Source organism: Saccopteryx leptura, chromosome 1 (genome assembly GCF_036850995.1).
Source record: "Saccopteryx leptura isolate mSacLep1 chromosome 1, mSacLep1_pri_phased_curated, whole genome shotgun sequence".
Classification (NCBI taxonomy): Eukaryota; Metazoa; Chordata; class Mammalia; order Chiroptera; family Emballonuridae; genus Saccopteryx; species Saccopteryx leptura.
The window spans coordinates 3115525-3136825 of NC_089503.1; the positions used below are offsets into that span (position 1 = coordinate 3115525).

The 21301-nt window shown below is 52.1% G+C and overlaps 1 protein-coding gene and 1 long non-coding RNA gene across 2 annotated transcripts; one reads left to right on the forward strand and one right to left on the reverse strand.

Annotated features, from left to right (window-relative positions):
- The first annotated feature begins 882 nt into the window (after positions 1–882).
- LOC136387877 (tumor necrosis factor receptor superfamily member 10A-like) lies at positions 883–14996 on the forward strand. The gene is made up of 10 exons (XM_066359994.1): positions 883–981; positions 3257–3338; positions 4634–4759; positions 7110–7224; positions 10052–10176; positions 10515–10553; positions 11604–11629; positions 12866–13159; positions 13761–13807; positions 14696–14996. The coding sequence occupies exons 1-10, from the start codon at positions 883–885 to the stop codon at positions 14994–14996; spliced, it is 1254 nt and encodes a 417-aa protein (XP_066216091.1).
- Positions 14997–17472: 2476 nt separating this feature from the next.
- On the reverse strand, positions 17473–17874 carry LOC136402813 (uncharacterized). The gene is made up of 2 exons (XR_010751043.1): positions 17760–17874; positions 17473–17719 (listed from the first exon to the last, which is right to left on the reverse strand). It is a non-coding gene; the product is annotated as an uncharacterized lncRNA (long non-coding RNA).
- Between the last annotated feature and the right edge of the window lie 3427 nt (positions 17875–21301).

The window sequence follows — 21301 nt, forward strand, 5'->3', positions numbered from 1 at the left end:
GCCACTCTAGCGCCTGAGGCAGAGGCCACAGAGCCATCCCCAGCGCCCGGGCCATCTTTGCTCTAATGGAGCCTTGGCTGCGGGAAGGGAAGAGAGAGACAGAGAGGAAAGCGCGGCGGAGGGGTGGAGAAGCAAATGGGCGCTTTCCCTGTGTACCCTGGCCGGGAATCGAACCCAGGTCCTCCGCTCGCTAGGCCGACGCTCTACCGCTGAGCCAACCGGCCAGGGCCGGTTCCTGGGATGATTAGCATGAGAGAGCAGAGGGAGCAGAGCAGAGAGGAGCAGAAAGAGGCCATGTGGCCAGGAGAAGCAGCCAAGATGGCAGAGTATTGAGTGAGAGGCCAGTTTGTGCAGTTTGACACTGGAGAAGGAAGGAGATGGGGAACTGAGGAGAATAAGGCTGGTGAGCTAGAAACCTTTGATTCTAGGAAACTCGGATAAGTCAGTGGCTTTGTAAGCACTGAATGTGAGTGTGTTTCGGAGCCCAGTGTGTGTTTTTACTTGCCCGCAGGGTGCAAGCTAGGATTAAAGACTATGGCCCACCAGTTTGTGGCTCCGTTGTTTCTTTACCGACTGTCCGAATCCAATGCGAACCTGCATAGGCCAGAAGGCTGCTGTGATAGTGGCACTGACAGCCGTGGCTCCTGGCCTTACATTTGGCGTAGTCTGTGGCAGGATTCGATACAGATCGGCAAGGAGCCTTTGAGTGGTGGAGTAGAGGACTGGCTAGTGTTAGGGTTCCCCATGGCTGTCCTTTTGGGGATCGTAGGCTGGCTGACTTTTACAGCCATGCGTGAGGAAACTGAGAGCTCTGTGGAAGAGGCTGCCCGGGACCTGCAAACCGAGAAGCGGAAGGAGCTGGAGCAAACGCAGGAGAAACCGATGCTGACCCTGGAGCTGGAGGAAATGCTGGAGGAGGAGGCCAACCAGGTGTTTGAGATTAGCCTGGAAATGGAGCAAACGCTGGAGGAGGAATCACAGGTTCGTGAGTTGCAGATTGCCCTGGATGTTGTGGAGAGCCAGCAGCGGCAGGAGGCCGAGGCTGAGGCTGAGGCTGAGGCCGGGCCCGGAGCTGCAAGGTCTGCGGAGCAGAAGGCGGCGGCAGCCCGGGGCTTGAGCCTGGCAGCCAGAACTGGTGTTTTCAGTTCCTCTTTGGAGGATGAGAATTGGGCTGGAGTTGTGATTTGCAGTCTCCAGAAGATGGAAGCCCAGCTGGAAGGAGCACCTACTGTGGCCCCGGTAGGTCTGCGATTTTGGGACATAGGGCTGGACATGCTATCTGGAGCAGAGATGGAAATGCTGACTGCCATTGCCATGTGCCCCTCTTTGGGACAGTGTAAGTCCTGCCAGGATGGCAGGGATGAGGGGGGTGGCTGACGCCCCATGTGCGTGGACTGATTTCCTGGACTACGACCGGAGTGGGCATTGGCTCCTTTGTTGGATGGACTTACGGATTGCGGATTTTGGACAATGTAAAATGCCCTGATGGGAGTGGGGGGTGGCTTTGCTGGAAGCACTCCCCTGCCCCGGGAAGCTTTTCCCATGGCTAGAAAGAAGGCCGAGGACATTTTGCACTTTGGGCAAAGTGCTCAGAGACTGGTGAAGTGTACCTTTGTGATTGTTGAAATTGTATGACTTGTGCTGTTGTAATTTGTGTAATGTTATAATTTCCTTACTGCACCCCCAGAGGCCAGGCTCCTTTTAATTTTATTTTTGATTGATTTTAGAGAAAGAGGAAGGGGGAGAGAAAGAAAGACAGGAGCATAGATCTCTTCCTGTGTGTGCCCTGACTGGGAATAAACCAGCAACCTCTCTGCTTTGGGAGGATAACCAACCAAATCATACAGCCAGGGCAGGAGGGAGGGTTTAAAAATAATAATCATAATCAAAATAAGTGGGTTCTGTCTAGTTCACTATGTTCTGAATATCTGTAACATTTTTCAAGTGTATCTGTTCCCATAGATACATTGTCATAATAGCTCAGCAATTTTCAACCTTTTTCATCTCTTGGCGCAGGTAAAGGAGTTACTAAAATTCTGCACCTTCCCGGGCACCTTTGAAAGGTGAGGGTTGGAGGGGGAGCTTCTGAGGAAGGACAGGAGCTGGGAGAATGGGCGGTGTAGGGAGGGGCAGGGGCCGGAAATGCGACTTCAGGGGCAGCCAGGTGGGGCTGGGGCAGGGCCCTGGGTGCTGGAGGCCAGGACACAGCTGCCCTCAGTGTTCTTCCAGACTCGGAGGGACCAGCCTGGACCAAGATGGCCAGCTGGGTGGGTGCATGATTGATAGCCTCCCCGTTCCTGGCCTGGCCGGGTGCCCGACAGGAGAGACGCATCCTCTTGTCTGAGCCTTTTTTTCTCTTTGAAAAGGTTTTTTATTTTTAAAGTTTCCTTTTGCAATAACTTCTGCCTTTGTAATACTAAATAATCCGAATGACTGCACATGGTGTGAATGTACCAAATGCTGCTCTATTAGACGTTCAAATGGTCACTTTTAAGTGATGTGAATTTGGACCCAAATAAAAAGAAATACCCTCTGCCCTTCTGCCCTGGCCAGTTGCTCAGTTGGATAAGAGCATCCTTCTGAAACGATAAGGTTGCGGGTTCAATCCCCATCAGGGCACATACCCAAAGTGACCAATGAATGCACCACTGAGTGGAACAATAAACATATGTTTCCCCTCCTCCGCCCCTCTCTCTGGCCAGAGAGCTTGGTTGGTCATAAGGTCATCCTGGAACACAGAGGGGCTGGTTTGATTCTCAGGTCAGGGCACGTAGACGAGCATCTCAGTGTTCCTGTCTCTCTCTCCCTACCGTTCTCGCTAAAAAAAAAAAAAGCTTCCAGAAAACAGAAAATAAAATAAACTAGCACACAGACTTGCATTGTTCCATGCAGATGCCGCAGAGGGTAACATCTCAGGTCTGGCTGTGCAGTGTAAGACCATGTTCCTCCCCGACCAGCTAGCTCGGTGGTTAGAGTGTCTTCTGGAAGCACAGCGGTGCCGGTTTGGCCCCGGTCAGGGCACAGTTCCGTGTTACTGTCTCACTCTCTCTCCTTTCCTCTCTTACTAAAACCAATAAATTACCCAAAAATTAACATATTATGTACCCATGTGCTGCAGTGAGCCCACTTCATGATGGGCACAGTGCTTGGTGGGTGGCCGTCCACCTTGGCTGACACATGTCCATGCAGGGGACGTGTACGTCCACCTGGATCAGAGGAATCTATTGATTCAGTCAGTCTCCCTTTGTGATTGTAGGTAATTGTAGCAACGAACGCGACCCCATGTGACCCCAGGAAGTATGAGCTGGGGAACCGCTGCTGTGACCTCTGCCCACCTGGTGAGTGTCAGGACGTCTTCCTGGGCCCTGGGCAGACCTAACCTGGGAGTGGGGGCTCAGCCCCTTGCGCAGAGCTGCAGGCCGCCTGGGTGGGGAGGACCAGGTGGGCGGGCCTCACCTGAGCAGTTACCCCCCCACCCACTGCAGGGCTCTGTGCTTACTCTGACATTGGGGAGGTGCCTTCACAGGGCTTGGAGGACAGAAGTGGGGTGCGTGCCCAGGGTGGACACTCCCCCTCAGCATCCTGTCAGGAGCACCTCATCTCAGGGCAAGGATGAGGGACACCTGTGGTCAGTAGCTCTTGTGAGTGGCTGCCGCTGCCCGCACACCCTGCACACCCACAGAGACTCACTCACACTCGTGAGGATGCTCTGAATTATCCCATAACGCAGCGGGGGCCCCAGGCTCCAAGGGCCTGCTCTGCCCTCCCTCCCGCCACCTCCCCTCACGGTTGGTCAGGACCAGGCTCCTGGGCCTTCTGTGGAACGTGGTCCAGGCCACAGCCCCCACACTGCACCCCCATCTACACACACAGGCTGGTGCGTGCACACTATCAGTGCCCCTACCTTCTAGGGTCTCCTCTTAGAAAGACACAGCCACACACCTGCACCCCGCTGTCTGAGCCCCACCCACACCGCCACACGCCTCCTTTTAGCCATGAGTCTGAGCCGTTCGGGGCTCCCAGCTCAGGGACTGAACCCCACACCCAGACCACTCACGGCTGCTCACACAGTGCACACATACCTGTGCGTACAGTACACACTTCTACACGTGTGCACATGTATGTATGCACACACCTATGTGCACACACACCTGAACACGCCACATTCAGCGATGAATGAGACATATTGTCCAACATGAAGTAAGTGAACTCAGAATACATGCTGAGTGTGTGTTGTTCTGGCCTCCGGTTAAGGCTTTGTACACGGTGGTCGGAGGCCAGGGGGGCTCCTGTGGGCCTGGGTCAGACACCGGTTTCTAGGCCTCCAGAGTCCCCTGGAAACCATCCCGGAAGCTGCTAAGCTGCCCCCGGTGGGTAGATGCTCCCTGAGAACCCCTCCTGCCCGAGCTGCAAGATATCAGAAACACCTTGGCTAACTCAGTTTCCAAGTTCCTGGGACGTTTGGGGCCAGGTATCTGTCCAGAACATTCCGAGGAGCTAGGAGGTGAGGGTTGGCGCTGTGCTGGGGACTGGCCATCAGGTGCTGAGGGACCTCCTGGGGCAGAGGCCTCAGTGACCAGGTGGGTCTGTTTCTTGAGCCCCAAAGTCACGCATGTCCCCACCCTTCCCACAGGCTCCTTCGTCAACAGACCCTGTGACATGCAGCACCCCACACAGTGCAGTCTGTGCCCACGTGGCACCTTCATGCCTTATCCCAACAGCGAGTCTGAATGCTGGTGGTGTTCCCAATGCCGGGAGGGTAAGTGCGCTGCAGCAGGCATGGGGGTTCCTTTGGATTTTAAAGCTGGCCCTCATTCAGCCGGGCTGTAGGGGGTAACCCTAAGGGCAGTCATTACAGATGATCAGGGTCCCTATCACAGGGTGCGCATTTACCAGAAAGATACGTGTCTGCGATTAAAGAATCCACCTAGCTGACCTTGGGTGGCACGGTGGATAAAACATCAACCTGGAATGTTGAGGTCGCCGGTTCAAATCCCTGCGGTTGCCTGGTCAAGGCATATACAGGAAGCAACTACTACCAGCAGATGCTTCCCTCTTTCTCTTTCTCTTTCTCCCCTCTCTCCAAAAGTCAATAAATAAAAGCTAAAAAAATAAAAAACATTAAAAAGAAGAATCCACCTAGTTAGCAGGATTTTAGAGCTGCTGTCTACAAGAATAACACACAGATGTTCACCTGAGGTTTCCTATATCAGCAACGAAGTAGTTTAAAAATGTAACTTTAGAGAAAAGATACCATTTGTTTTCACAAAAACAAAAGATAATATAACATTGATGTAGCAAAGGATTTGTCAGCTATTTATGTGAACAAACAACATTTAAGAAAGCTAATTACAAGAGGATGAGAAAGAAGACACAAGGTTTCAAAGACGTCAGTTACACGAAAAGGATCTCAGATGAATCTGTGCATTCCGAAGGAAAATACCAGTGCCCCTGTCAGTGCATACTGTGCACCTTAACTCTGACATTCTTTACTCTTATTTTAAAAATTTTTTAATTAGCCTGACCAGGCAGCATAGTAGGTAGAACGTCTGACTGGGACGCAGAAGACTCCGGGTGTGAAACCCCGAGGCTGCCAGCTTTAGTGTGGGCTCACTAGCTTGAGCCCAAGGTTGATGGCTTGAGTAAGGGGTCACACACTCTGCTGTAGCCCCCTGGTCAAGGCACATATGAGAAAGCAATTGATGAACAACTAAGGTGCTGCAAAGAAGAATTGATGCTCCTCATCTCTCTCCCTGTCTGTCTGTCCCTCTCTGTGTCTCTCTGTTTCTCACAATAATAATAAAAAAAAAGGCCTAGCATGCGGAGGACCCGGGTTCAATTCCCGGCCAGGGCACACAGGAGAAGCGCCCATCTGCTTCTCCACCCCCCCCCCTCCTTCCTCTCTGTCTCTCTCTTCCCCTCCCGCAGCCAAGGCTCCATTGGAGCAAAAATGGCCCGGGCGCACTGGGGATGGCTCTGTGGCCTCTGCCTCAGGCGCTAGAGTGGCTCTGGTCGCAACATGGTGATGCCCAGGATGGGCAGAGCATCGCCCCATGGTGGGCGTGCCGGGTGGATCCCGGTCGGGCGCATGCGGGAGTCTGTCAGACTGTCTCTCCCTGTTCCCAGCTTCAGAAAAAATGCAAAAAAAAAAAAGAAACTTGATACACTGACAGCATAAACACAAGCTAGCACCCAGGTTCCCACATACTAAGATTTGAGGAGATAAGAAGACAGCTCAGCTCGGTATCACGAGTTCAAAGCTTGCCTACGCCACTACCCACTACCCGTCCCTGCCTCAGTCTCCCCCTGGGCTGGCTCTTCCCTATGTCCGCTGACACTGGGGACAGTATGTAATGGCATCACAAGGAGCAACCCAGTGTCCACTGACAGAGGAGTGGGTATAAATCCCGTGTGAGTTTGCACAGTGTCCCCCAGTGACACTGGACCATGACAACAGGACTGAACCCCAAAGGAGTGGGCAGTGTGCCCAGCACGGGCCGTTCGGCCGCACTGACGTGGGGCGGGAGGTAGAATCACAGAGGGCTGACTCGGGGGTGTAGGGTCGGGGCCCCAGGCGTGTGGGTGACGGTCTTGGTCTCAGACTGGGCTGTGGTCCCTCTCATGTTTATTTCATGTCACATGTAGCTCATGGTTTTTCCAGTGGGTCAGAAGGGAGGACGGGACAGCTGGACAGAGGTGTTTGGAAACCCTGCCTGTCTGTAAAGCGTCAGCGTGGGAGGAGGTCTGGCGGGCTGCGGCGGTCGCCCCTGTGCCCGGAAGGGTGTCATCAGTGTGACCGCAGAGCTGTCCCAGTGGGTGTGGGTGCAAGAGGTTCTCTGCGGTCCGTTCTCTGTGTGCTGCTGGCAGGGACTCATAGCAAAGGAGCAGACAGGAATAATCTGGGGGTGTCTCTGAGGTGTGGCTCGGTCCTTCCTGCTCCTCCACAGTCACCCCAGTTGCAGGAAATCCGGTCTGATTGTTACCTCGTCCCTTAACGTTAGAAAGGACGGAGTGAGCAGGTCAGTTCCGGTGACTTAGGGGCCAGACATGCCAGCGTGGCCAGGGACAGAGTCCCAGCCCTGGTGACTGACCCCCTGCCTTCCCTCTAGACGACCAGGAGATGGCGAGTGACTGCGCCCCACGCAGAGACCGGCGGTGTCAGTGTAAGACCAGAACCTACTGCGACTCTGAGGACTGCTCGGAGAACTGCTATCGCTGTACCAGGTGTGTCAGCCTTGGGGCACGGGGTCGCCCAACAACCTGGGCCCAGCTCCCCCATCCACAGCTTGTCTGCTGTGGTCACTTATGCAGCTGCCCCCTGGGTTTCCCCATCTGTGAAATGGTAGCACCAGCCACCAGGAGGAGCCATTCTGTAGATTAAATCAAGCAAATGGCAGGGCTGACTCAGTTCATCCACTGACTCCTAGATCCCCTCATTCCACAGACGACAGTGCCCCCTGCAGTCTGCAGGTGGAACTGCGGGCTCAAGCCCCAGCAGTGCTGGAGTCAGTCAGTCAGTCAGCACATGGACAGTGACGGTTCCATGAGGGGCAGAGGGCGCAGAGCTGCCTTTACAGACAGGTCTCTCCAGCAGAAGTGGGGAGGGAGGGAGGACGAAAGCCATAGAAAGTTCCAGAGGGTGGGAGCTCTGGGCTGGGAGAAAGGCAGAACTGTGTCCCGTGAATAACCATTGTCACTGCGTGCGTGGCCGGGTCCATCTGTATCAAAGCACCACAACGGGACACTTTCAAAACCAACAGGAATTACTCTCTCGCAGTTCTGCAGACCGGGAGTCTGCCGTCCAGGTGTGGCAGGGCCACGCTCCCTCCGAAGGCTCTGGGGAGGATCCTTCCGGCCTCTGCGGCTCTCAGCTTTGGGTGGGGCCGGCGCTCCTTGGCGCCCCTGTGCTCCTAGACGCATTGCTCCGACCTCTGCCTCTGTCTGCACACCACGCTCTCCGTGTGCCGTCTCCTCTCTGCATCTAGAACACTTTGCATATAGACTGCTCTCTGCATATGGACTGCTCTCTGCATATAGACTGCTCTCAGCATATAGACTGATCTCTGCATATAGACTGCTCTCTGCATACAGACTGCTGTCTTTAAGGGCAATGGTCATTGATTAAGACCTGCCTTACCCTGGTATGAGCTCACCTGACTAGAGCACGTCTACAAAGACCCTGCTTCCAAATAAGGTTTCATCCTGAGGTTCTGAGTGGGCCTGGGCTTGGGGGAATCTTCCGGGGAGATAACCCAGAGGTAGAGAGAGCACTTGCAGAAGAGTTCAGTCTGTGGGGCGCATTGGAGGCCCTTTAGTACACGCCGGCCATGCTGACCTGCGGGCTCACTCATGTGCCTGACGCGTGTACAGTCAGCGCTGCCTGCAGGTCTGGTCTGCTCAGGGCTCTGGCTTCTCTCTACTCGCTCGCCTGTCCCCTTCTCCGTGGGCTCCAGCTTTGAACCGTCTTCCCTCTTGGAAGAGATGTGGCGATCGCAGGTCCACACTCGCAGCCCCACAGCTTTTTCTAGGAGCAGGTGGAGCGGGACCCCTCCCCCGGGAACCACCGAGCATTCCCAGGTTCTGCTCTCATTGGAGCACACTGGGCCATTTAGCTGGGGAATGCCAGGCACCGAGTGCCCAGGGCGGGTGGAGGTCCCGGGACCTGGGCGGGGCCTGAGCCCGGAGATCACACTCAGGTTTCCTCCCTCTTTCTGGTCAGCTGTGAAGGTGCCACCCTCCAGACATGCAATGCCACCATGGATACTGTGTGTGCCACGGACAGAAACCCAGAGCCAGGTAGGAAGCCACTCCAGGGCCCAGGCAGGGACGGGGGTGCAGGGGGCCCGAAAGCCTGTGCCTCTTGGGTTAAGTCTGGGCAAGACCCGTGCCCATTTTCATGTGGGTTTCATGGTTGTATCTGGGATTGTTCTAGAAATGTCTCCTCCCAGTCAGGGTACCTCTGTACCCGTTTGTGGGGGGTTGTGGTAGACCGAGGTTCCTCCTGGTAACGTGGTCTGGTCTGTCCCCACTTTTCCTATGTTTGCTGCTCTCTGATCCCCTGTGAGAAGTCTTTCCTTATCCCAAGACGTTGCTCATATGATCGCAGAATCTTTCTTATTTCATTTGACAATGACGCTGGCATTGGCGTGTTCGTGGTGTGAGGCAGGCGATGTGGCTCCGTGTGGTTTGTCCACACACACGCAGATGACGGAGCACCGTGTGGGGAACATCGACCCTTCCCCCAGTCTCGGTGTCACCTGGTTGTAAACCAAGCGCCCGAGTACGTCTGTCTGGGACTTTCTATCTGTCCTTGGACATGACACCATATTTCCACAGTATTCTCGGAGCTGCTCTTATACTTTGGGGTATCAATTTATAGTTCTGAATTAGCTTGTCAATTTCCGTAAAATAATTTGAAATCATCCATTTAAAGAATATCTTAATGCCAAAATAAGATATATTTGATAGGGTCTGATCTGATTCTGAAGAGAAGCCATTGGAGCATCAGTGGCTTCATGTGGAAGAGTCCTACGTCCCTCTGTTCTCGTGGGGTGGCCACGTGTCCACGCTCCGATTGGCCTGTACAGCTTTTCTGTCTGTGACTCCTGTTGGTGCTGTAATGTCACCAGCGTGAGGACAGGGCACCAGAGTGGTCTCAACAGACCTCCCCTGGGGGTGGGCTCTGGCCTGTCCCCTGGGCCGCTGTGGCCGGGCTCTGCTCTACTCAGGACCAGCTGTCATCCCCCTCTCTCCGGCCGCCAGGCTTTGCCTCCTGCCGGCCCAGGAGGAAGTGACCACTCAAACTAGAGCCCCTTAATGGGACACCACAATGTTGGCCACTCTTGTGGGACTGACTTGGTACTGCCTTCACATTTGGGTCCTCATCTGCGAGCCGGACAGATGAGCCTGTCCTGCCTCCACCCCGAGAGACTTGGGGCCTGGACGTGGAGAGCCGTTCCAGCTCCGAGAGCAGGCGTTTCCTTCTCTAACGTGTCCCTTGGGGGTGACATGCTTACCTGACTACGGCTCTCTCTGTCTGCCCCCTTTCAAGGAACCCAGCCAGTGGTTCTGCTGAGAGCTCTCCTGGCTTTGTAAAAGTGGGGGTGCCCATCATCGCTGTCGTCATCGGCCTCGTCATCGGCCTCGTCATCGGCATCCGCTGCTGTAGAAGACCAGGTAGAGTAGGGTCCGAGCTGCCCCGCAGGGGACACAGGTCAGCAACCAGGTCAGGAACTGCAGAAGGTGCTAGGCGGACGTTCTTCATTTAAAACAGAGCTGCGCTCACTTCCTCACTCAGGGGCCCTCGTGCGTGAGCTGGTGCTCTGGGCAGGGGGCCGTGTGCCATGTGCCTGGACCAGGCTCAGGGCTCAGACCAGCACCCCAGGGCAGCGGGCGGGGGCAGGGTGTCCGGGTTCCCTGGCCAGGAAGCTGGAGGAGGCTGGAGCTCCCCACAGGGGGTCGGGGAGGTGAGCACTGAGCGTGCTCACTCACTGGGTACTCCCCCTTGTGTGCAGGGCTGAAGGCTTTGCACTCCTTGGCCATTTTCTGGAAAAGTAAGTACATTTCCTTTGTTTTGAATTTAGGCATTTCCTCCGTAGAAGTCCTTGTCCAGTTATATCAGTCATAGTCATCTGCTGCGTAATGACAGGACACGCTCTGATCAGCGTGTCCCTAGGCGATTTCATCTTTGTGTAAACATGACATAGGGCCCGGGCACCTGGAGGGCAGAGCCTGTACCAGGCTGTGTGGTGTAGCCCGTCGCACCTGGGCTACAGACCTGCAAGCACGTTACTGTTACAGCAAGAGATTAAATCACACAGGGCAGCTTCATGTCATGAGCTGAGTCTAGTGAGTCCATAAAGCAGTAACATAGTTGCTCTGTATTGTTCGGCATGGCTACTGTACATAATCGTATCTGCTACATTTCAGTGCCGCTGGCAACTAGGTAGGTTTGTTCACACCTGAGTCTCCCCAGCCTTGGGAGAAATGACATGTGGCCCCATGGCAGGACCATGTCACCAGGTGATAGGATGGTTTCAGCTCCATTGTATTCTGGTGGGTGCTCAGCTATCTGTGTGGCCTTTCGTTTTTTATTGTTCTTAAATGTTTTCCTTTGCTACAGAGTGCTAGGAAGGCCTATTTATTTATTCATTTTACTGAGAGAGAGAGAGAGAGGCAGAGGGAGAGAGAGAAAGGCAGAGAGACAGACAGACAGACAGGAAGGTACAATAGAAAGATGAGAAGTGTCAAGTCTTCATTGCAACTCTTGACTTGTGCATTGATTGTTTTCTCGCATGTGCCTTGACTGAGAGGACTCTCGCCGAGCCAATGTCCCCTTGCCCATGCCAGCATCCTTTGGGCTAAAACTAGCCACCATGGGGTCATGTCTATGATCCAATAGTCAAGACAGTGGCCCACACTTGAGCTGGTGTGCCCGTGCTCAAGCCAGTGACCTTTGAGTTTCAAACCTGGTCTTGAGCATACAAGGCCAACGCTCTATCCACTGCTCTGTCACCTGGTCAGGCATGTGGCCTGTCATTGACTGAAACGTTGTTATGTGGCGCATGACAGCATTTTCATTTCCTTTTCTTTTTGATTTTCAGAAAAGTCGAGTGAGCCAGGCAGCCATGTGAGTATTCCTGAGAGTGTTGTGGTCGGGTCGTCAGGCCTTGAGGACCACAGAGAGTCCCCAGGGTGGCAGGAGGCAGCCGGGGTGCCCCCCCCCCCCATGTACATGACTCAGCGTTTGTGGAGCCATCTGCACCCCCTCAGCAGATCCTAAACGTTGTGCTGGAGACGACTTCATCTCTGCTGGTCTAGACCCCGGAGTGGAAACTGAGGCACTGGGGCACAGGGCTGTGTCCGGGTTCCCAGGGCTGTCGAAATAGATGACCCCAAATACAGGGCTAAAAACACTTGTGCCTGATGTCTGACAGAAGTCTGCAATCCGGGTGTCGGGGGGGTGGCTCCCTCCCAGGCCCTGGGGGGTCCTTCTCGCCCCTCCCTCCCCTCTTCTGCTGGCTGCCAGCAGTCCTGCTGTTCCTGGGCTGTGGATCCGTCACTCTGGTCTCCGCCTCCGTCCTCACCTGGCCTCCTCCCCAGTGTCTCTGTGTCTCTGAGTAGCTGTCTCTGAGGACACTCCCTCGTCACTGGGCTTAGGGCCACTGTCATCCCGTGTGGATCTGCACAGACTCCATTCCAAATGAGGCCCTTTCTCAGGTCCTGGCTAGGGTTTAGGAGGTGGACGTCCCTTTTGGGGTCACCATTAAGCCCATAAGAGACTCATTTGGGGAACCCCCAGGGAGCTGGGGGCAGAGCTGGACCCTGACCCCGTGAAGCACTGTTCAGTGAAAGTGCACGGCCCTGGCTGGTCTACCAGACACCTTGTCATTTCTGTCCCCTAAACTGGCTTGTATCAGACTGTGCTACAGAATCCTGTCACCAAAAGAAATGACTTTGTTCTTTTTAATTTTTATTTTTTTTATTTTTATTTATTTATTTATTTTTTGTATTTTTCTGAAGTTGGAAACGGAGAGACAGTCAGACAGACTCCTGCATGCGCCCGACCGGGATCCACCTGGCATGCCCACCAGGGAGCGATGTCTGCTCACCAGGGTGCAATGCTCTGTTGCAACCAGAGCCATTCTAGGGCCTGAGGCAGAGGCCATGGAGCCATCCTCAGCGCCCGGGCCATCTTTGCTCCAATGGAGCCTTGGCTGCGGGAGGGGAAGAGAGAGACAGAGAGGAAGGAGAGGGGGAGGGGTGGAGAAGCAGATGGGCGCTTCTCCTGTGTGCCCTGAAAGGGAATTGAACCCGGGACTCCTGCATGCCAGGCTGATGCTGTACCACTGACTTTGTTTTTTAGTCACTCGGTACCATCCAGCTCAGCACACTGCCGGCTACAGACCCTGAGAGGGGCCCACCTGCCCCGGGCGAGGCCACAACACCGCTGCTGCAGGAGGGGGACTCAGCCCTGGCACCCGGGGCCGGGACCCGCCCAAGACCCTCAGAGGAGCCTGGGGAGGACACTGAGCTGCAGGAGGTGGTGGCCGGAGGAAGCCAGGCAGCCCCAGAGCAGGAGCTGCAAACTGCTGCTCCCCCGGCCCCGGGGCTGCAGGGTCAGGCCGAGGCGGCAGCCTCCCTCAGGCACCTGGAGCAGGTGAGTGAGCTCCCTGGGAGGGTCTGCGTAACAGTGCGGCCTGCGCTTATAGAGCACCTACTGTGTGCAGGGCCGTGGTAACTGCGCCCTCTGCGCTCTCGTCAGTTCTTGTCTGGGTTTCCTGGGGCGACCACGGCAGAGCACACAGACCAGGCAGCGTAAACACCACAAGTTCACTGTCCCCGTCCGGGAGGCAGGATGTCCAAGATCGAGGTGTCGGCAGGGCTGGTTCCATCCGAGGCCGTGAGGGAGGTTCTGGTCCAGGCGTCTCCCCTGGGCCCGGGTCTGGGAGGGGTCAGGGGGACACTCAGAGCATCCGGGCCCTGGACCCTCGCCCTCCAGAGCTGGGGCAGAGGGACAATGCAGTGTTGCCCCAGGCCCAGGCCGTGTCCTGGGGAAGTGTGACACAGAGTCAGGTGGCCGTGAGCTCCCTGCTCCCCCTGGGGGGACAGCTGGTGACTTCCGGAGTGTGGTCACGAAGGCCGCCCTGCCCCCACCCACTGCTGCCACACAGACCCAATGACTGTTCTGTTTTTCCAAAATTCCTCCACGTGGTTGCACTGGTTTCTTCTCCTGGTACATTTTTACTTTTTTTTTGCAGGAATATAAGAAAAGGTATATTTTGAAGGATACATCTTATGATGGTAAGTCATTCAAATTCTTCACTTACAGCAACTGTTGAGGCATAAATCTTACTGGGTTGGTGTGAATGTCAAGGTCTAATGTCTGAATTCCAGGAAGGGGACCGTCTACCTACAGGAAGCACAGGGAACTGTCCAGTGGACTTAAGACTCAGTTTCTCACGTTCACTAATGACATTCGGGGAACGGGCCTTTGTCAAGTGGAAGTTCCGGGCACAAAGGAAGACTGACCACTGCTGTTTTATAATGTGTCCCTGTGTTCAGGAGACAGCGTGAGGAGCTGCTGGGGACCCTGGTGTGACCCTGGACGAGAGGGTCCCCTGTGGGCTGTGCTGCAGTTCTCAGTGGAACAGACTCAGGGTTTTATTGAGCTCATGCTCTTTATAATCTCGTCCTCTCTGACAGCTGTGGGGATCCACCCTCTTTATAGACTTAGATATCAGACGGTCCACAGCCCAGCGAGGCCACAGAACTCAGCCCCAGGTGTCAGGTCCTGTACTCGGCCCCCTGGCATCAGCCTTCTGTCCTGATGCCTCAGGGCCCCTCTGGTGAGGTGGGGAGGAAGGGCTGGGCTGACCCCAGCAGACTCCTTATCCCGCCCTGGGTCCAGCATTCCCGGGATACTGGGTCCCTTCATGGCTCACTGGCTGCAGAGTGAATGAGGAACAGGCAGGTCGAGAGCCATGGCAGGTCAGGGCTAACCGCGGTCACCTGGTCCCATAGCCCCTGCACTTCTTCCAGGTCAGCCTGGGTGGCCCAGGGCCCCCCTCCCCGGGGCCATGGTGTGCCGGCGGGGCCGGGCCTGGAGGAAGGTGGGAACGGTTACAGCGACGCTTCGTGAGCCTTCCGGAATTGTAACCAAGTCTTCCTTTCTGATTTCTGTTTTCTCAGCCAGCAAGAAGCTCTATTATGAATTTGGGCGTAAGGTTCCAGCGAATGACTGGAAGATGTTCATGAGGCTTGTCGGACTCGGAGAAAATGACATTAATATTTGTGAACATGAGAACCCAGGGAATCTGACGGAACAATGTTACAAGATGCTCGTCCGCTGGAAGAACAGGCTGGGAAGGGACGCGTCCCTGTTCACACTCATGGCAGCCCTCCATGAAATGGAGCTCCATGAGGAATTGCACAATATTATAAACCACTTTGTTGCTGAAAATATCTTAGGTAGGCATGCAGAGACCCCAAATTAGAGTAAACTCTGTACACAGGGTGTGACTTTAAGCAGCATCCTGCTCTGCCATTAGGACCAAATTTAGGGATGGGTTGGCAACCCCCACAGAATCAAAATTTGGCAGGTAATCAAAGTAGTAATCAGGAAAACTGGCAAGGTAGCCAGACCCAGGCCCTTATAACAACTGGAGCCAGCCTGAATCCATCTGCCAACTCTGGTCTGTCTTAGGCCTCCCCAGGACCTCTGTTCCACCGCCTCAGCTATATTAACACCTGACAGTCCTGTGGTTACATTACCAGCAAGAATTAAAGGTCGCCTTCCTAAAGGAATGGTTGGATTATTAATTGGCAGAAGTTCAACATCTTTAAAAGGAATATATGGCCTGACCAGGTGGTGGCGCAGTGGATAGAGCGTCGGACTGGGATGCAGAGGACTCGGGTTCGAGACCCCGAGGTTGCCAACTTGAGCACAGGCTCATCTGGTTAGAGCAAAAGCTCACCAGCTTGGACCCAAGGTCGCTGGCTCGAGCAAGGGGTTACTCAGTCTGCTGTAGCCCCACGGTCAAGGCACATATGAGAAAGCAATCAATGAACAACTAAGGTGTCGCAATGCGCAACGAAAAACTAATGATTGATGCTTCTCATCTCTCCGTTCCTGTCCGTCTGTCCTTGTCTATCCCTCTCACTTATTCTCTCTCTCTGTCTCTGTAAAACAAACAAACAAACAAACAAACAAAAATATATATATATATTTTAAAAGGAATATATGTTATGCCAGAAATAATTGATTCGGACTATGAAGGGCAGATAAAAATGATTGCTCCCCAATTAAAACGCTTGAGATTTGTCCTGGCCAAAGAGTTGCTCAGCTTTTACTGTTTGTTGCCTTACTGTGTGGTTGGAAAGCCTATATCTGAACAAAAACGAGGAGAGGGTGCTTTGGGCTCCAGTGGTTTTGTATTTTGAATACAAGAAATTAAGAAAATCCGGCCATTAAAGAAATTAAAAATCTCTGGAAAAGAAATTGAGGGGCTTTTAGATACTGGGGCAGACGTCTCCTGTATCGCTAGCAGAGATTGGCCTCGAGTCTGGCCGACACTGCCAACTCCAACCTCATTAGTTGGACTGGGCCAGGCTTCAAATGTTACTGAAAGTTCTCAAACATGAACCTGGCAGGATGAAGACAGTAACCAGAGACTTTCTGCCCTTATGTAATTTTAAGTATACAATTATCTCTCTGGGGTAGAGACATTTTAGAACAGATGGGTGCTTTTCTGTATAGCCCGGATTCAACCAGGGGTCCCCAAACTTTTTACACAGGGGGCCAGTTCACTGTCCCTCATACCATTGGGGGGCCGCCACATACAGTGCTCCTCTCACTGACCACCAGTGAAAGAGGTGCCCCTTTCCGGAAGTGCGGCAGGAGCTGTATAAATGGTTTCAGGTGGCCACATGCGGCCCGTGGGCTGTAGTTTGGGGATGCCTGATTACTACACAAATGCTGCAGATGGGCTTTGACCCTAATCAAGGGCTAGAAATGAAACAGCAGGGCCAAGTTTATCCAGTTCAGGTGCTGGAGAATCAAGAGACATGGTATAGGATATACAAATTTATAGTTGGGGCCACTGACTTATTAGCTGCCGACCCTATTAACTAGAAGTCTAACAACCCAGATGGGTAGAACAGTGGCCCCTGAATACAGAAAAAATTAAGGCAGCCAGAGAATTAGTTATGCAACAATTACAGGAAGGACATATAGAAGTTTCTAACAGTCCATGGAATACTTCTATATTTGTGATTAAAAATAAACCAGGAAAATGGAGGCTGTTACAGGACCTTAGGGCTATAAATGCCACTATGGAGTCACTACAATTTGGACTCCCCTCACCAGTCACGGTACTGTTACATCCTAGGAGACAGACTACAGCAGACCTAAAATAAATTTTACAAGTTTTATTGCAGACCTGCACAGGGACTGCAGGCAACCCATGCAAGGGAGCACTGTAGCCCCCCAAACCTGCGCAGGGGATGCAGGTAACACTGCAGCCCCCAAACCTGCACAGGGACTGCAGGCAACCCACGCCTCCAAAGAGACTGGAGCACTGCAGCCAACCAAACCTGCGCAGCCAACAAACTGCACAGGGACTGCAGCCCCCCAAACCTGCACAGGGACTGCAGCTAACCCACACGGGGGCACACTGCAGCTCCGAGCTTCTAAAATGGCTCCTTTTTATAGGGTGGCTGTCTAGGATGAGCAAGCATCATACAGAAGCTGATGTGGCTGTTAGTCATTGGCTAGGGAGGTCGTGCGCAGTTACGGGGGGGGGGGTATTACTCAGTGGAGAATTTTAAACATAAATTTCTGATAAGGGTCTCTGACTCAATGCAGGATGTTGCTGAACTCTTTGTTCTCAGCGTCACAGGGACCTTGTACACTCTTGGCAGCCCCAGCATGTCAGTACTCCCTGAATCTAACATTCCCCCATCTCTTTTGGGCATAAATCAAATCCTTGATTCTTCATCAGTGGGGAGAATGGTATAAGGCTGGGGCTCATGAGAATTTTCTACTTTAGCTGTAGCTATAAGCTAATTAGGTCAGGGGTCCTCCCTAGTATGTGCTGGCACGCTGATAGTGTGCCCTTAGTACTACAAGCTTTACGGACTAATTTCTTTCTGCCTTGCATTTTTCTTCTCTGTACTAACTTCTTACAACTTGCACAAACATTCTGCAACTTACACAAACCTTCTGCAACTTACACTAACCTTCTGCAACTTACACAAACCTTCAACTTTTATGTACTTTCTTATCCAGAAATAACTGGCCTTCATAACAACTTGCTTTTCCTTTTCTTTTCAAAAGTACCTCTACACCTTATACCTTCTATTATCAAAACCATACAATTCCTTTATAATTCATCAGAACTCTTAATTCCCAAAAACCTTAACCTTCAGCAAAGACTAAGTTAGTACTAAGTAATCCTCTTTTAAAGATTGCTTTTTGGAGGTGTCCTTTTCCTAAGTAGCCTATTGGACACATGACCAATATTCACAGATTATTCTATAGTGGTAGCTATGAGCACATATATAGTTTTCATTTACCTTATAGCTTCTCTCTCAGCCAAGGGACTTACACCCCCTTTCTGTATGACTCATAGCAGTGCATGCATCAAACCTTAAGATGACTTACTTGGCTTTCCTTTACCTTAGTTTCCCTCCCTTCCCAACGTCTCCATGCGTGGACCAGGTAACTTCTGGTTTGTGGCTGAAGCAGGGCATGCTGTCCTTCTCAGGGTCAGCTTACAAGGGTTGGCGGGGTTAGTCTTCGCTGTCCACAAAGGTGTCTCCTCTGGGACTGCAAGCTTCAGCCGGCTGCGGTGGACCCAGGCGAGTATGCCTTTTACCTTGGCAGTAGTGGGAGTAGTCAGGATCATGGTGTCTGGACCCGTCTAGGTGGGAGTCAGTCCTTGGGTGGTGTACTGCTAGAAGTGCCTCTTGGACAGTCTTTGAACAGTTTTCTCAGTAACCTATAAAACCTGCAAGTACTTAGGGAAAGGGTGTTACATTTCTACACCTTGCAGTTAGAGTTAAAGTCCTACTGACCACTGCTTCTAGCTGGAATTAGCAGCAGGTCCCAGCCTATAATAGGCATGGGGCATTGAGATAAGAGAAATAAAGGAGACACTAAACATAAAGCAATAAAACCAGACTGTCAATACCTACAGTAGAGATCTTTGAGGGATAAATAAAACTTAAATATTCAAGCAAGGCATAGTAGATGGCCCTTGTGTCTACTTGGAAGAAATACCTTAGGCTCCTGAACATGTCCTTAGGCCTTCAGTGGTAATTCCCAGCACGCTGGGCAAGGTCAGGTCACAGGTAGCTGGAGCAGGGTTAGAAGACACTGAACCCTCCCTCCATGGAGCAAGGGGGCAGCTTACCTTCTTATGTCCCTCTTTCTAAAGCACAGACGTGTCCCTTGATGGGGCCGAGAAGCCTGGCAGGCTTCAGTTCAATGACCTTTCTTTCCACTCTGGAGCAGGGCCTTGATGAAAGCTATGAAGCCCCTTAGGGCGCTGGAGCCAAAAGTTGGTATTTCCTGACTTCTTTTGGGCCTTATTTGCCTTTTCTGTTACTTCCTTGGTCATTATAGACCTTAAAAGCCGTGCTCAGAAGATCTCACTGAGGGGCTTGACTAAGAGAGCAAAACTGGGAATACAACAACAGATAACCTCTAGCTTACTGCACTGTTATCTTTTGCCTGACTAAGCAGTGGCTCAGCCCTTGAGCCGGTGCCCAAGGAGGAGGGGCAAGTGCCTGAAACTGTGAGGGGAGCCTGCCACTTCTCCTGCAGCCAGCTGCAGCCTGGCTGCCTTTTCTTTCTCTACCTCTGCTGCTATACTGGCTGCATACTGACCATGCCACCTGCCTGCAGGTGGGTGCTGGTGATAGTACGCTAGACTCTCTATGTTTTCTATGGATCTAGCAATCCTTGGTTTGGCCAGTCTGCTCTTAAGTTGGCCATTTTAGTAGCAGAAAAACAAACCAAATATGCACACAAAACAAACACAACTTCTAAACCAAAACCAAAGGGAGAAGGCAGCGTCCTGCGTTCCCCGACTGACCAGGTGGGGAGAAATCAGGTGGCGTCCCGCCTGCTCCACTACACCCTTTTCTAACCAGAGCTCTGTTTCCAAATATTCAAAGAGGAAGCTTCCTTACCAAACAGTCTCAAGCCTCCAAATGTTTCAAAGAGGAAGCTTCCTTACCAAACAGTCTCGAGACTCCAAATGTTTCAAATCAGCCAAATTCCGTTTTAAACGGCAACTGCCGGAGGCTGGCCAACTACCAACGTCTGCTGCAGCCCACTCCGTGAGGAGGGGTCTTACACGGCCAATCTCGGTGGAACCTCCATCTGTTACATCCTAGGAGACAGACCACAGCAGATGCAAAGTAAATTTTATACGTTTTATTGCAGACCTGCACAGGGACTGCAGGCAACCCATGCAAGGGAGCACTGCAGCCCCCCCAAACCTGCGCAGCCAACAAACTGCGCAGAGACTGCAGCCCCCCAAACCTGCACAGGGACTGCAGCCCCCCAAACCTGCACAGGGACTGCAGCTAACCCACACGGGGGCACACTGCAGCCCCGAACTTCTAAAATGGCTCCTTTTTATAGGGTGGCTGTCTAGGATGAGCAAGCATCATACAGAAGCTGATGTGGCTGTTAGTCATTGGCTAGGGAGGTCGTGCGCAGTTACGGGGGGGGGGGTATTACTCAGTGGAGAATTTTAAACATAAATTTCTGATAAGGGTCTCTGACTCAATGCAGGATGTTGCTGAACTCTTTGTTCTCAGCGTCACAGGGACCTTGTACACTCTTGGCAGCCCCAGCATGTCAGTACTCCCTGAATCTAACAGGTACCTCATGAGTACAGTGTAATTGTTATAGATTTACAGGACTGCTTTTTACTATACCATTAGCTACACAGGATTGTCAAAGGTTTGCGTTTAGTTTGCCATCAGAAAATTTTAAACAACCTCATGAGAGGTATCAGTGGAAGGTATTGCCCCAGGGAGTGAAAAACAGTCCCACGCTTTGTCAAAAATTTGTGAATCAGGCTTTAGAACCGATAAGAATAAAATACCCTGACCTTTACTTAATTCACTATATATATAGATGACATTTTACTTGCCCTGATTGATCGGCAAAAATTACATAATATTTTACAAGAATCAACTCAGTCATTACAGAATTTTGGATTAAAAATATCCCTGGAAAAAATTCAAGTACAGCCACCTTTTAATTACTTAGGGCGTATCCTTTCTACAGACATTGTCAGTCCTCAGAAGTTATAATTAAGAAAAAATTATTTAAAAACTCTAAATGACTATCAAAAATTATTAGGAGACATTAATTGAATTAGACCCTATTTGAAATTACAGCAGAGCTTAAGACATTGTTTGATATTTTGAGAGGAGATGCTAATCCAACTTCTCCTCGAGAGCTCACAGAAGAAGCGGCAAAAGCTCTTGGAAAAATAGAAGAATTAATTAATAACCAACATTTAGTCAGAGTTAAAATAGAGAAACCATGGCAGCTTGTGATTTTAGCCACTGAACACACTCCTACCGGATGTTTGTGGCAGAATGGCCCTCTAGAGTGGCTTCACTTACCTGTCTCTCACAAGGAAGTTATTATGCCCTATACTGATTTGGTGGCTACTCTTATAATTAAAGGAAGAAACCGCAGCAGAGAGTTGTTTGGTAAAGAAATGACAGAGGTCATCGTTCCTTATAATAAGAATCAATTTCAAGCATTATTACA

Coding starts and splice junctions, on each gene's coding strand:
- LOC136387877 (XM_066359994.1), top strand. CDS start 883: ATGCTGACCCTGGAGCTGGAGGAAATGCTGGAGGAGGAGGCCAACCAG. Junction 10,554..11,603: donor CTTGGCCATTTTCTGGAAAA/GTAAGTACATTT, acceptor TTTGATTTTCAG/AAAAGTCGAGTGAGCCAGGC. Junction 11,630..12,865: donor CGAGTGAGCCAGGCAGCCAT/GTGAGTATTCCT, acceptor TTTGTTTTTTAG/TCACTCGGTACCATCCAGCT.